The following is a 15,430-nucleotide window of genomic DNA, read 5'->3' as shown; positions in this document are numbered from 1 at the left end:
GTTTACGGACGATTATTTTACGTGATAACGTCATAAGAAAACACTGATTAAAAATTGCATACTTTCTAATTTTCAAATATTATTTACAGTTTTTTGCAAATTTAATTTAAATAATTTGTTTAAATATAATCACGAACAATTAGTTAAAAAAGCCCACCTTAACCTGTTTATATTATAGAAGATTTTCTCGCACGGTGGTTGGCCGGTTCTTGCACGCTCGGCTCAGGCGGAACGTGACAATTTTTCATGCGTGCAGCCGGCGTTGATCGATTTATAAGACGTTATCACGTCAAAAAAACATGTTACTAATACCATGCCTTGTTTTCACAATATAGTAAAGAAATTAAGTCTCTCATTTCACAATATAAAAAAAATGGCTGCAAAAAAAGGTTAAACATAAGCCTAAATATTTTTGGCGCTGTGTAAAATTTATGAAAGATAGTTATGATCAGCAGCTAGCTCTCTCAATATCAACGATACAGTTACTAATGACCCTTTACATATTGCAAACAGTTTTGCAAACTATTTTTCTAGTGTGTATGTATCTTCTACTAACAAACCACAATCGTGTAACACCTGATGCAACTAATTTTTTTTTCATTCCCATGTGTGCTATCACTGAGAGTATTTTACTTTGGGGAATCAAATCCTTGAAATCTACAATGTCAACAAGTGCAGATGGTATTCCAAATTTCATAATACAATGATGCTCTCTGGCTCTTTTTCACATCCTGTAGTATATCTTAAACAGCAGTATTAACAGCGGTGTTTACCCCAATAAATGGAAAATAGTCAAGGTCATTCCTACTCAAAAGAAAGACAGCAAATTAAATGTTATGAATTATAGGCCCACATCTCTTTTAAATAGGTTTGCTAGTGTTAAGGGCCTTGATTTCAACCTAAAAACTAGAATTTCTGATTGCCAACATGGTAACATAATTGGCAAAACAATTACTAATTAAATTACTTTTATTTTTCCAATTTATTCTGAAGTGATAACATGAGACAAAGTGGATGCTTGCTATTTCAAATTATAAATAGCCTTCAATACAGTAAACATCACAAATTACTACAAAAAATAATCGAATATAGTATTAAGTGACAAACACCTCAAATGTTTCATTAGTTATTTAAAAGATGGGAATTTCGTTGTTTAAATTCTTAATTCTAAATCTGAATTACATGTTTAAAGTCTGGTGTTCCACAATGTTAAACTCTCTCCCCTCTTCCCCTAATTGCTTTATTTATGATATAGTTAAAGTATTAAATGATTCTGTGGGACTTCTATTTGTAGACGACATAAAATTTTATAGAAAAAAAATACTTCATTACCCGACTGTCACTTACTACAAAGAGACCTTTTTCTGTTGTGGAGTGGTTTAGTCTTGACCTTGTATTGACTTTTAAAACGTAATTAATAATTCAAAATTTTCCAAAAGAACATTCGAAGTATCATGTGGTATACCATAAAACTCAAAAAATATATATATAAATATTATTCCTTGTGCTCAGGTGTTTTAAACATAGATATTTACTTTCAGTTGTGCACGCAAACAGCCACTGCACGAGGAAGACAACCGAGTAGAAAGAGAAGTACCCAGTTAAGCATGCTGCACACAACGCTTCTCGAAAGAAGTCAGGCCCGCCATTGTTCGACGAGACGAAACTTCCCGTTCGCGAACAAGGTTCGCATCAAGGGCACATCTTTACGAGGGAGGGGAGGGGGGTGGGAGTATCGGCCGGCCATGCTCCAGAAACATTTACAATCATCGCCGACACTGGGAATTATGAATTATGTCTCGAGTTTCTTCAGTCGCTCGTTCCTTCAAACATGATTTACAAGAAAACGTTAAGAAGCTTTAACAACGCACGTATACATCAATCGTGCAAGGAATTCGGTTGCCACAGTATTTTTTTCTCCTTGAACTAAATTCTCTCTCTCTCTCTTTATCTTGCTTTCCCCTCCCCCACTTTTTTTTTCCAGAAAAAAAAATCGGCCCTGATTTAAGACAGTCGACAACACACTTCACGTCCCCATCGCTGCTGACAAAATATGTAATGCATGTACTACCCATTGTTGGTAGTATATAAGAGGCATGATAGTTATTTCCTCCCTTATGTTACTAATAAGCCTTTCCAATCAAAATTTAGTGACTGAAAGAGGCTAATCATTGAAATATGATTACATATTTACACACATATGTACACATCATATCTCGTTTTTCTATATTTTTGGAAAGAGAGTCTTGTATTTTAAACTTATATATTGTACTTTTAAAAGTATTGTTAAAATGTGACATTCTTGCTAAACTTTTTTTTTTTTTTTGCTGTGCACAGTTATATGTCAGCACTGACAGACACGGTGAAAAATCTGGGCTAGATGTCCCACGATGTTTGTCTTTAACACCTCTCGTGGAGTAGGGTAAGGTAAGGTAAGGTAAGGTAAGGTAAGGTATTGTCGTGATACAGTAATTATCGTGGTAAATATTCAGTCAGCCAACCGTGCATTATCCTGCCCACCGAACGTAGTGCCGATAGATAGCATAAGAAGCTGTCTTTACAACTGAAATATAAACTGCAACGAAATGACGCCGTGGAAAGTTATGAACAAACGGTTTTGTAATCAACAGGGTTTTTCTGGCATTTATACAGCTTGCACGACAAATATATCTTTATGAATTTACGGAAACGTATGTAAGTATATGTTAAAGATTTTATTTTAATAGATTTAATCACAAAAAGTTGTAGATAATTTTACTTGTTTCAAATAATTTGTTCTATTGAAAGATTATATGATAGAACACAAGCAGTTTCGAGAAAAAAATTATGAATTTTTATGTTTTTGGAGCACTTTAAAGTTAAAATGAAAAAAAACATTGCGTTAGACATATATATTTAGAAATAAAATGAAAAGTATAGTAGTTTAGAAGCAGTTTAGTTGTAATGTTTACTTCGCGCGATTTCGTATTCGGCTTTGTAAAATTTCGTGTCGTGTCTACATTCCGCCGCTACCTAATGATTTGCCAGAGTTGAGACACAGAAACTGAAGAGGCTATTGCTTCCATTAATCCGGACGTGTTAACCAAAAGTGTGGGAAGAATGGAATTTAGGTTGGATGTGTGCTGTATTACTACAGGTGCACATATTTAACATTTGTGAGAAAAACAAGGTTAGTTTAACTTCAGTTTGATGTATGATTTGTTGTAAGTACTATAAATTAAACTGTTATAGCATTGAAACTGGGACATTCTCTTACGGACGACCTGTAGCGCTCAGCAGGTGAAGCGTCGGAGAGCCACGGAGGTTCACTGACGGGACGGGCCACTAGACCGGAGCGAAGCAAGCCGAGACGGCGCGAGGGGCGGACAGCTGGAGGAACGGCGGGTAAAAGGCCGCCCGCGGCAAGGTCTTCTGGCCGCCGCAACAGCGGGACAGGATCCTGTTAGGCCGAGTCTCGTGTCTCAGCAGTGAATGTTGTGGCCTCACGGCTCACGCTCAAACAACCGGGTGTCTGAGTCGGCAGCTATTTCAAGCAGCCGCTTATGTCATAGTCCATGTGCGTTTACTTCTGTAAAAATTATGACATATGTAAATTAAAAAAAAAATATATATTTTTCTATTTGACTTGGCAAACATATATTTCCCCTTTCGTGAGTCTAATGTTTGCACACAAGTTTTGCAGTAACTGATTCATTTGAACTAGTATCATTAAAAAATTTATTTTTAAATTATACTTCTTAAGGCACATTATAAAAAAATGAGGAGATTAAATTTTTACAGTGCACGCGCACTATATAACGAAATTTTTGCATACTAAAAAAAAAGGTTGTAAATAATAAAATATATGGGCTTTTAATTATTATACAGCATATTTAAAATATTTTAATTACTAACTAAAATTTATCTCGATTTTTTACTAAATTAAAAAATTTTAAATGCGTGTTTATATTAATATTGAATACTGATTATTTATTAATTTTTTTTAATTTGATTTAATTTATACTTTACCAACCGTATTTATCACTCCAGTCATTTTATTATTTTATTTCTATTAATTATTTGCACGCACAATTAAAGTTAGTTTTGTTTTACTACGCCAAGTAAGTGTAAATTCTATAAACCGTTAAAATATCTCGTTATAAGCGTACGATAATATTAAAACAATTTGCCAGTAGGTACGATAGCTGGAGTATCCCTGATCATTGAAATAAAGTAAGATTCGCTGTAAATTTCGTATCGAATGATGGGGTGAGCTCTCCCTTATGACTCTTGATGGTCTCATTGACTTCCTAGCCACTGCACAAACCGTCTTCACGAAGGACTTGGTACAAGCTAATGAATCTTCCTTGAAATCGCACTGGGTATCACTACCGTTGCTACATTTTTACAGTTACGTTTTCATCGCATACAAAAATTAAACATTATAAGACGATCACGGGAATCAACAACCGTTTGATGCTGGAAAGTTTTGCAGATCATTTATTTGGGAGAGGTTCGTATGTAACACTTCGAAAAAAAGTCTGGGTTACTAAAGAAGATTCGAAAAATGATTGAATTACTTAAAATAACATTAAATAAGCACTATAATATAAGCTTTTTTCTCACACTGTGTTTGAAAGAATGAATGCACGAAAATCAAAACACAAACTTTGTCCAGCACTCAATCAACTTTGGGGCAAACTCTTCCTGTCTAGTCCCTTTGTCCCTCCGCCAATAGATTCCTCATCATTGAAAGCTGTGATGCTACTGGAGATTTATTGGAAACCGAACCAAACAATTTAATCACAGGATATTAAGTTCTTCAAAACAACGATACAAAAGCATTGTTAGAGTAATTCATTCTAAAACTATAAATGAACGTAAACAATTTTAGGCACGCTTGATTTATATTTAATTAAATAAAAACTGCTATTATGTCTAGACCAATGATTGATATGATTTATTTTATTGGGTTTGTTGATTTTAAAGCGGTGTTTTAAAATAAGCAATATAAAGTATACGGTTATTTGTTAGTAAAACGACCCACCCAGTAAACAGTAATTAACTAATTATTAATTTACATAAGAATTACCTCTGCAAACACGATCACCAAGCACGCAGAAATACAATTGTTATAGCATCGACTTAAAATGCAATAGAGTATTAATCTTTGAAAAATTCGAGTCACAGTTAGATGGAAATATATCACGTTACGAATTTAACCTTACGTCATTCGTAACAGCGCTGGCACACTTGCCTCGAGACAACCATTTATCATGAAGCCACTTACACAAGAGTTGATTGATAGCACAGCCATTGTTTCATCATCAACAAAAACTCGCATCTACACTTCGAGGGAGGCCAAATATGCATTTGTATGCTAATATGAGTCCTGTAGAAAGGGTTAATTTCGAAGTAAAAATGGATACAATTCCATTTTCTTATAGTCTCCCTACCCCATCTCCCACAAATGACTTAACTATGAAATCAGTTTTGATCGTTGGGAAATAGCGTTAAATTTCTCTTCGTGAATGGATGAAAAGTAGTTTCCTCGCGAGTGCTTCATGAGTAGAGACCGGAAAAATTCGCGGATTCCTTTCGAGACAGGCTGGAATCCAAACTCGTTTAGCTTAATGCTGCGTCAGTGATTGGACCGCAATTTACCTGAAGGACTCTGAGCCAATGGCAAACACTCAACAAAAGAAGTATCGAATCATAAGAATCGCAGTAAACAGGTGTCCCGAGTCGGTAGCCAATGACCAGGTGATAGTTGCCCGAGTACATAGAGAATCGTGGAGTCTATCCTAGTGGTCATTGAAACCGCGAATTTTTCCAGTCCCTATTCATGAGTGACTTACCCAAATCGCAGAACGCGCCAGTGCAGACAGCTGTGGGTCCATAGCGCGACGCGTGGCGGTGCTGACACCTGGGTCACTGGGAGGGCTCCGCTGGAAGAGCTACTGACGTTTTGCGGTTATCGCTCTACGCGGTTATTGCATCGAGCGACTATGGCGCGGTGAAGTTATTGCGCTTCGCGGTTATTGCATCGAGCGACTATGGCGCGGTGAAGTTATGGCGCTTCGCGGTTATTGCATCGAGCGACTACAGCGCGGTGAAGTTATGGCGCTTCGCGGTTATTGCATCGAGCGACTATAGCGCGGTGAAGTTATGGCGCGTCGTGGTTATTGCATCGAGCGACTATAGTGCGGTGAAGTTATGGCGCTTCGCAGTTATTGCATCGAGCGACTAATGCGCGGTGAAGCTATTGCGCTTCGCGGTTATTGCATCGAGTGACTAGAGCGCGGTGAAGTTATGGCGCGTCGCGGTTATTTTATCGAGCGACTACAGCGCGGTGAAGTCAAGGGGCTTCTTGGTAATAATGTGGCGCGGTTACTGCGTCGGTCGAATATAGCGCGGTGCAGTGATAGAGCTTCGCGGTAACAGCGCGGCGCAGTTATTGCGTCCCGCGGTAATAGCGCGGCGCGGTAATAACGCGTGCTCGCCCTCAAGTGGGCAAGCCTCTCCCACTGGGTTGCCGGCTCGTGCGTCGTGACGACAGCTGCTTCCGCGGTGACTCAGCGCGGCGGTGGGCAGGTGGTCGCCGCCAGCCAGCCCCCGGGCTCGCAACACGGAACTACAGCATGTGCAATCTGCCGCCCGAACCTGTTCTCGTGCCCCAACAAGGTGAACCACTTGCCCTGCCAGCCTGATTACACACCTGCGTCTTGGTAAGAGTATACCAGAGCAAAAACTTTTTTTTTTTACGTTTTATTTCATTAGACAGTCAACCTGAATGTCAGCAGAGGTTAGGTACTGCGCGCTACTTGGCCCAATTTTAGCATCAGAGTCTCAGTCTGCATCGTTTCCTCTGTCTAAATCACGACAGTTTGAGAATAAAGTCTACTTAAACCGTCATCTAACAGCTTGTGGCATATTCGTGTAAGGTTTGATTAGTGATGTTTCTTCCCAAGTAAAAAAATAATAAGTAGCACCAATGAGATCAAACGCTAATAAACACTTATCATTAAATTCTTTTTAAAATAAATATATCAGTGGTTTGACTGTCACAAACAATGTTTTTTTTATATTTCAAGCGATGAAGCTGTTACATGGGATTATTTGTTACGTATTTTTAGTTTCGCTCATAAATTCTCATTGACACATTTTGGAGACTGATTTAAGTAAATATGATTACAGTCACGTGAAGAATCGCATGATTAAAAAAAGAAAATTTAGGTTTCTACGTTACACATTTGTTTGTACACAGAAAGGCGGGATCTGTAGGCCTTATCTGAAGATGAAAGCTCCAGTTTCGTGCAGGCGTTGCGCAAAACCGGTTTCGTGAAGACACGGGCGAAAGCGACGCGCGGACTGTCGTGATCGTGACATTCGCATGACCTTGCTCGCGACAAGCGCGCGGCAACAATGCCCCGCCTCCGCGCCGAACCTGCCGCTGTTTTCACGGCCCCATTGTTCCGCGCGCCGCGCCGGCGTCAAACCGCATTTTTTAACCGTCAGCTCTCCTTGGCCCTGCCCCTCCGCGGTTGTCAATCCTGCCGACAGTCGAGGAGCGCGCGCGGCTTCACTCCGCCCGGTTTGACGGCGAGCACGACAGCGGCGGCCCCAGTTGACTCACTGCACTCCCGTCAGGAGGCGCTGAAAGCTAGCTCGTCGGCTGGAACACGGGCGGCGCAGGGGTATCTCGACAGCGGCGGCCCCAGTTGACTCACTGCACTCCCGTCAGGAGGCGCTGAAAGCTCGCTCGTCGGCTGGAACACGGGCGGCGCAGGGGTATCTCGACAGCGGCGGCCCCAGTTGACTCACTGCACTCCCGTCAGGAGGCGCTGAAAGCTCGCTCGTCGGCTGGAACACGGGCGGCGCAGGGGTATCTCGACAGCGGCGGCCCCAGTTGACTCACTGCACTCCCGTCAGGAGGCGCTGAAAGCTAGCTCGTCGGCTGGAACACGGGCGGCGCAGGGGTATCTCGACAGCGGCGGCCCCAGTTGACTCACTGCACTCCCGTCAGGAGGCGCTGAAAGCTAGCTCGTCGGCTGGAACACGGGCGGCGCAGGGGTATCTCGACAGCGGCGGCCCCAGTTGACTCACTGCACTCCCGTCAGGAGGCGCTGAAAGCTAGCTCGTCGGCTGGAACACGGGCGGCGCAGGGGTATCTCGACAGCGGCGGCCCCAGTTGACTCACTGCACTCCCGTCAGGAGGCGCTGAAAGCTAGCTCGTCGGCTGGAACACGGGCGGCGCAGGGGTATCTCGACAGCGGCGGCCCCAGTTGACTCACTGCACTCCCGTCAGGAGGCGCTGAAAGCTAGCTCGTCGGCTGGAACACGGGCGGCGCAGGGGTATCTCGACAGCGGCGGCCCCAGTTGACTCACTGCACTCCCGTCAGGAGGCGCTGAAAGCTAGCTCGTCGGCTGGAACACGGGCGGCGCAGGGGTATCTCGACAGCGGCGGCCCCAGTTGACTCACTGCACTCCCGTCAGGAGGCGCTGAAAGCTCGCTCGTCGGCTGGAACACGGGCGGCGCAGGGGTATCTCGACAGCGGCGGCCCCAGTTGACTCACTGCACTCCCGTCAGGAGGCGCTGAAAGCTCGCACGTCGGCTGGAACACGGGCGGCGCAGGGGTATCTCGACAGCGGCGGCCCCAGTTGACTCACTGCACTCCCGTCAGGAGGCGCTGAAAGCTCGCTCGTCGGCTGGAACACGGGCGGCGCAGGGGTATCTCGACAGCGGCGGCCCCAGTTGACTCACTGCACTCCCGTCAGGAGGCGCTGAAAGCTCGCACGTCGGCTGGAACACGGGCGGCGCAGGGGTATCTCGACAGCGGCGGCCCCAGTTGACTCACTGCACTCCCGTCAGGAGGCGCTGAAAGCTAGCTCGTCGGCTGGAACACGGGCGGCGCAGGGGTATCTCGACAGCGGCGGCCCCAGTTGACTCACTGCACTCCCGTCAGGAGGCGCTGAAAGCTCGCTCGTCGGCTGGAACACGGGCGGCGCAGGGGTATCTCGACAGCGGCGGCCCCAGTTGACTCACTGCACTCCCGTCAGGAGGCGCTGAAAGCTCGCACGTCGGCTGGAACACGGGCGGCGCAGGGGTATCTCGACAGCGGCGGCCCCAGTTGACTCACTGCACTCCCGTCAGGAGGCGCTGAAAGCTCGCTCGTCGGCTGGAACACGGGCGGCGCAGGGGTATCTCGACAGCGGCGGCCCCAGTTGACTCACTGCACTCCCGTCAGGAGGCGCTGAAAGCTAGCTCGTCGGCTGGAACACGGGCGGCGCAGGGGTATCTCGACAGCGGCGGCCCCAGTTGACTCACTGCACTCCCGTCAGGAGGCGCTGAAAGCTCGCTCGTCGGCTGGAACACGGGCGGCGCAGGGGTATCTCGACAGCGGCGGCCCCAGTTGACTCACTGCACTCCCGTCAGGAGGCGCTGAAAGCTCGCTCGTCGGCTGGAACACGGGCGGCGCAGGGGTATCTCGACAGCGGCGGCCCCAGTTGACTCACTGCACTCCCGTCAGGAGGCGCTGAAAGCTCGCACGTCGGCTGGAACAGGGCGGCGCAGGGGTATCTCGACAGCGGCGGCCCCAGTTGACTCACTGCACTCCCGTCAGGAGGCGCTGAAAGCTCGCTCGTCGGCTGGAACACGGGCGGCGCAGGGGTATCTCGACAGCGGCGGCCCCAGTTGACTCACTGCACTCCCGTCAGGAGGCGCTGAAAGCTCGCTCGTCGGCTGGAACACGGGCGGCGCAGGGGTATCTCGACAGCGGCGGCCCCAGTTGACTCACTGCACTCCCGTCAGGAGGCGCTGAAAGCTCGCTCGTCGGCTGGAACACGGGCTGGAGGGGGCGGCTGTCGTTCCGCCGGACGCCGCGCCGTTGCATTCCTGGCCGTATTTGGAAAGAGTTCCCTCTCGCCTCGAGATCTCGCTTTCCCGTGATCGCTTGATCGCGACACCGTGACCACGAGTCGCGCGCTGCTGGGCGTCCGGCCATTGCAATTTCGCATCGAAGCGATTGACGTACAAATATAGATGAAATATTCAGGATTCATTGTAACGTCATTTTTATGATCGGAATAACAACCAAAGGTGATCGAATCTAATAAGATATGGAAATCATCAACAACATACCGATTGAGTTGTGTTGCTACAGTGAAGTTTTTCATTAAAATAAAGTGGGTTTGCTTGTTAGATATGAATACTTTGTGCTGGCTGGTGATGCGAACGTGATGCATGTTGGTTGGTCACAGAAGGTCGTCGAAGTCCAGCCCCGGCTGTCCACTCCTGGCTTCACTCCATGGTCGTGCTTCCAAACTCCGTCCTTTCTGGCGTTCCTTCTGCCGTTCATTCTGCCGTCCCTTCTACCGTCCCTTCTGCCATCCCTTCTGCCGTCCCTTCTGCCGTCCCTTCTGCCGTCCCTTCTGCCGTCCCTTCTGCAGTCCCTTCTGCCGTCCTTTCTGCCTTTCCTTCTGCCGTTCATTCTGCCGTCCCTTCTACCGTCCCTTCTGCCGTCCCTTCTGCCGTCCCTTCTGCCGTCCCTTCTGCCGTCCCTTCTGCCGTCCCTTCTGCCGTCCCTTCTGCCGTCCCATCTGCAGTCCCTTCTGCCGTCCTTTCTGCCTTTCCTTCTGCCGTTCATTCTGCCGTCCCTTCTACCGTCCCTTCTGCCGTCCCTTCTGCCGTCCCTTCTACCGTCCCTTCTGCCGTCCCTTCTGCCGTCCCTTCTGCCGTCCCTTCTGCCGTCCCTTCTGCTGTCCCTTCTGCAGTCCCTTCTGCCGTCCTTTCTGCCTTTCCTTCTGCCGTTCATTCTGCCGTCCCTTCTACCGTCCCTTCTGCCGTCCCTTCTGCCGTCCCTTCTGCCGTCCCTTCTGCCGTCCCTTCTGCCGTCCCTTCTGCCGTCCCTTCTGCAGTCCCTTCTGCCGTCCCTTCTGCCGTCCCTTCTGCCGTCCCTTCTGCCGTCCCTTCTGCCGTCCCTTCTGCAGTCCCTTCTGCCGTCCCTTCTGCCGTCCCTTCTGGCGTCCCTTCTGGCGTCCCTTCTGCCGTCCCTTCTGCCGTCCCTTCTGCCGTCCCTTCTGCAGTCCCTTCTGCCGTCCCTTCTGCCGTCCCTTCTGCAGTCCCTTCTGCCATCCCTTCTGCAGTCCCTTCTGCCGTCCCTTCTGCCGTCCCTTCTGACGTTCCTTCTGCCGTCCCTTCTGCCGTTCCTACTGCCGTCCCTTCTGCCGTCCCTTCTGCCGTCCCTTCTGCCGTTCCTTCTGTTCTTTTTTTTTGTAAACAGTTTTCTGTGTAATTTTCCAGTATTAACTGCGCACATTAGTAAGCTCGATTAAACCAAATTAAGTCCAATATTGAATATTCGGTTATCCTTCCTATTCTTTAAAAAAAATATAATTGAATGAAACATCTGTTTGAATATAAAATGATGCGCCAATTTTCGCTGGGAACCGCTGGGACGGGCTGGCGCGGCGGCATTGTGCCGTGGGAAGCGGGCGTCAGCGCTTCGCACAATGTCGCGTCGCGCGAGGTGAAAGCCAGTCCTCGCCGGCGGCTCGTTAAGGAAGATGGCGCGGTGCGAACTGCCTTCCCTTTCCTGCCGCCCCCACAGTGCAAAGCGTTCTGCCCCGGCGACGCGTCACAATGCGCGCTCCGTGAGTGCGCCATTTGTTTTCTTTCTTAACCCTACAACAAACGGTTTAAAATTCCCGAGTTCTGATTGTCACGTCAACTATACTCTTTCACTTTGTGAGTAGCAACTGGTTTACTAAAGACATACAAAACATTCATCATTTTAGAAAGCATCCTCCAAAATACACTTCTTTCAGTGTTATGAGAAACATTTGTTGAAATTCCAAAGAGCACATGTGTCTTGGTAAAATTAATTATGCTCAAGAGTTTTAAATGAATTTAGGAGAAAAGTCCTTTATAAAGTGCTCAATTCAACTGAAAGTTCAAATTAAGAACAGTATGTTTAAAAATGCTAACACGCACATTAAAAGTTCTACAAAATATTTTTATTGTAAAATGATTTTTTGCCATTTCTGTTGAGTGACAAGTCTGTGGACTTGGCTGAAAATCAGTGCCTGCGGTCGTGAGATTACCTGCAAAATCAGCGAGTTACTGCAAAATAAATAGAAATTTAAGTTAAAAAAAAGCATTGCACTCATTTAGTTATCAGATCAAATAGAGCAGAATAGTCTGATCTGCAAACAGATATACATATGATTTGTATCTTATTTCACTATAATAAATACTCTGATTTAGCATAGTGGCATACGTGTTTTATGCCTACCAGGTTCTATTAATGGCTGTCATATTACAGTCAGCCTGGGATTTTTCATTCAAAGAAATGTTACTAATTTGATGCTGGATCACAAACTCTAAACTATCTACTACGCAGGCCCCCCCAAAAAATGCAGAAAATCGAGCTTAATAGGTGATATATTTTCCATAAATTTTCCGTTAGAAAAAGGTTATGTTGTCTAACAAGTCAGTGGTGAACTTTACTGAGAACCAGTGGTCGGGGTTATAAATTATAAAATACATTACATGATTGATGGAAATCACTGCTTATTCGGAACCTTTCAGTCACGGATTGCATTGGTAAGGTTTCAATTATTCCTCTGGAGTAAGAATACTCCGTTTTAAATGGGCGCTTCGCATAAAAGTGGGCATTATTTTTTAACACTCTGTTTCGTTTTAAACGTTGATTACAATTTAGGATTTTTAATTTATTTGGGAGCTTTGTAGAGGTTGAATGTATAACTTTACCACACTTTACCACAGTTGGAGTGTTGAGAGTGCGGAACCCAAACAAACTTGGATCCCCCCACAAGAAAGCATGTTTTAAATGTTAATTGCGTATTTAAACTAAGAATTTTCGTTTGCTATACATTTATATATTCAAGAAAATGTCGTTCTTTCGAATGTGATTTTTGAGATCCAGCAAATCTTTTTAATGTAAGTTTGATTTCAACTCTAATTTTCCTAGTATTGCAGCTTGTCATTTTTTTTCTTTTAACCGGTTCCTTAGGAACGTAGAAAAAGGAAAAAAAAAAAGAGACGGTTTTGAGCCATTAAACCCAGGCGCAATACAAGAGTGAGGCATTCTCTCTCGCCACTTCAACTTAACTGACAAATGCGGAGAAATTTTAAGGTATTGGTACAGATTAGGCATTTACCAAGCACCCAAACGAATGAAAAACTAGTAATCTGGGAGGAAAAAAAAGAGGCAAAAATTGAGACGGAATCAGGAATAATATCTGATTATATACGAAACACTTATTTAACATAGTTTTAATGATGGGTTCCACTACTACTAGCGCCGTTAGTTCGCAGGCCGCCGCGAGCTTCATTAGCCGACGAGACACGCCAAGGCAAAGGATAGGAAGTTGCCAGACCTTTCTGCAGGCATATGAACTTGATCTCATAAAGAGCAATTTAAAAAAATTCAAATTTAGAGTGTAAGGATTTAAGACTGTAATTTAAAAGTTTTTGTTCACGCTACACTTTCCTGCGTAATTTATTTTTTAAAGTGAAACTTCTTTGGGCGCAATGAGAGTGAAATTTCAAGGCCGAATTTTAATGAAACGTTTTTGTGAAATGTTTCTGACGCGAAAAGGACACAGAATAGGTACTTGGCCAAAGAGATATAAAGAGAGCACTATGCTATATACATTTTTGGGCTCGTTTTCGTTCCCCTCTTTGTGCGATGATTCGTCAACCAACCCCCGAAAAAATTGAACCGAGAGAGATAGAGGAACGAAAGAATAAGACAAAGAGTGTGCTAATGTGCTTTTTTTTTTAAAAAGAAAATATATATATAGGTATCCTATACAGTCAGCTATGAATGCCTTAAATTTTATATTTGCTACCAGCGCGCTCGTGTTCCTCCTTGTTCAACCAGCAGCGTAGAGAGTGCTGTTGAGACAGACCCTGCATTTCCTGCATAGATAGCGCTACCTGTTATGAATTTCATATTTCGTTCAGAGATTTTGCGTGTTCCAAAGGGCATAATTGTTTGAAGAAACAGTAACGCACGGTTTTTATTTATGGTGGGACTATTTCACCAGTGAGTAATATTAAGTGTTAATTGATTATCATTAATTCATCAGTAATATAAATATACTGAGCAGTTATTTTAAAGTAAGCAATAATTTTGTTAGTTCATGTTTATTAATTTAATTTTTAAAATAATCAAATTTCTAATAACTACAATAAAGGTTGGAATTCTTAAATACTTTAAAAAAATTGGTTGTCTGTAAAGTCGGTTTACGGACGATAGTTTAACGTGACAACGTCATAACAAAACATTGATGAAATGATTGCATACTTTTATGAATAAAATTGAATCATTTTTATTTTAAAAATAAAAGAATAAATACTTGAAATTATACTAGTAATCAGATTTTTAAAATGCAAGAATAATTAACCTTTATTGCCGAAATTGTTGTTGTAATAAGCAATGAAAACCACTTAACTTTTCACTTCACTTTATAAACAGTCGACGAAATAGTTCACGTGTAGATGTAAGTTGTGTGCTGTCGCTGTCTTTCTTCTCCTCGGACGCATAGGCCAATCGAGTGGAAGAGAGATAGATGAGGCGCAAGCGTACAATGAGCGTAACGGGACACAGCGCAACGGAACAACTTTTTCGTGCGTGCAGCCGGCGGTCATCGATTTGTTAGACGTTGTCACGTCAAAATGAAAGCCAAAAAAATCCCAACGCTGTGTTATTTTTAGAAAATTGTCTTCTTTTTCTCTTTCTTCCTTTCTCACGCTTTACCCCTTACGAAAATACGTAACGAGTCGAGGCTATGATTGCCAAAGGAGGTTTCACGTCCATCACGTGTACTGAGTTGCACGCGCTCGTTCTTTTCTATTGACTTGGCACCTCGTGACCGCGAACTGACGCGGTGGGCCGGAATGGCGGAAGTCTGGCAACAGCGCACGATGACTGATCCGACACGAAGTGCTGTTAGTGCTTGAAGTGACCCGACACGAAGCCAGACAAGTCGGAACGTGAGCGGGACCCCGGCTGTAATGGCGAGCCGATTGTTGCAACTGCGTCACGTGCTCCAGATGTCGGACCACTTTCTACGCGCCTGAGCGCGTTCCGCAGTCAGCTCACGCGCCACAGCGCGCCTGGGGGAACCGAGTGCCAGGCCGCCATTCAAACAAACACACCGCCTGCGCTGCGACCTTCGAGTTCATTACGTGAGACGTGTCTCTCCGGCAGCAAAGACTCGAGCATGGGGACGCACCACAACGCCGAAATGCCACAACGCCGAAATGCCAAATTGACCACAACGCCGAAATACCACAACGCCGAAATGCCAAATTGACCACAACGCCGAAATAACACAACGCCGAAATGCCAAATTGACCACAACGCCGAAATAACACAACGCCGAAATGCCAAATTGACTACAACGCCGACAGCTAGAAAAA

The 15,430-nt window shown here is 45.0% G+C and overlaps 1 protein-coding gene across 2 annotated transcripts in view; it reads right to left on the bottom strand.

The window, feature by feature from the left end:
- Positions 1 to 15,430, bottom strand: part of LOC134529811 (uncharacterized) — a 35,130-nt gene that overhangs the window by 3,396 nt on the left and 16,304 nt on the right. The window contains exon 1 of one of the 2 annotated variants that reach the window (XM_063364274.1): positions 5,838 to 7,662. The exons of the other annotated variant lie outside the window; for it this stretch is intronic. Within the exon in view, the coding sequence (XP_063220344.1) occupies positions 5,838 to 5,879 (42 nt within the window). The 5' untranslated portion in view covers positions 5,880 to 7,662. Of the gene's footprint in view, positions 1 to 5,837; positions 7,663 to 15,430 lie in introns of those variants that run through there. 2 annotated transcript variants of the gene reach the window in all.

This window comes from Bacillus rossius, chromosome 2 (genome assembly GCF_032445375.1).
Source record: "Bacillus rossius redtenbacheri isolate Brsri chromosome 2, Brsri_v3, whole genome shotgun sequence".
Classification (NCBI taxonomy): Eukaryota; Metazoa; Arthropoda; class Insecta; order Phasmatodea; family Bacillidae; genus Bacillus; species Bacillus rossius.
The sequence above is the reverse complement of the archived record's forward strand: the minus strand, read 5'-3'. Positions and strand labels throughout refer to the sequence as shown.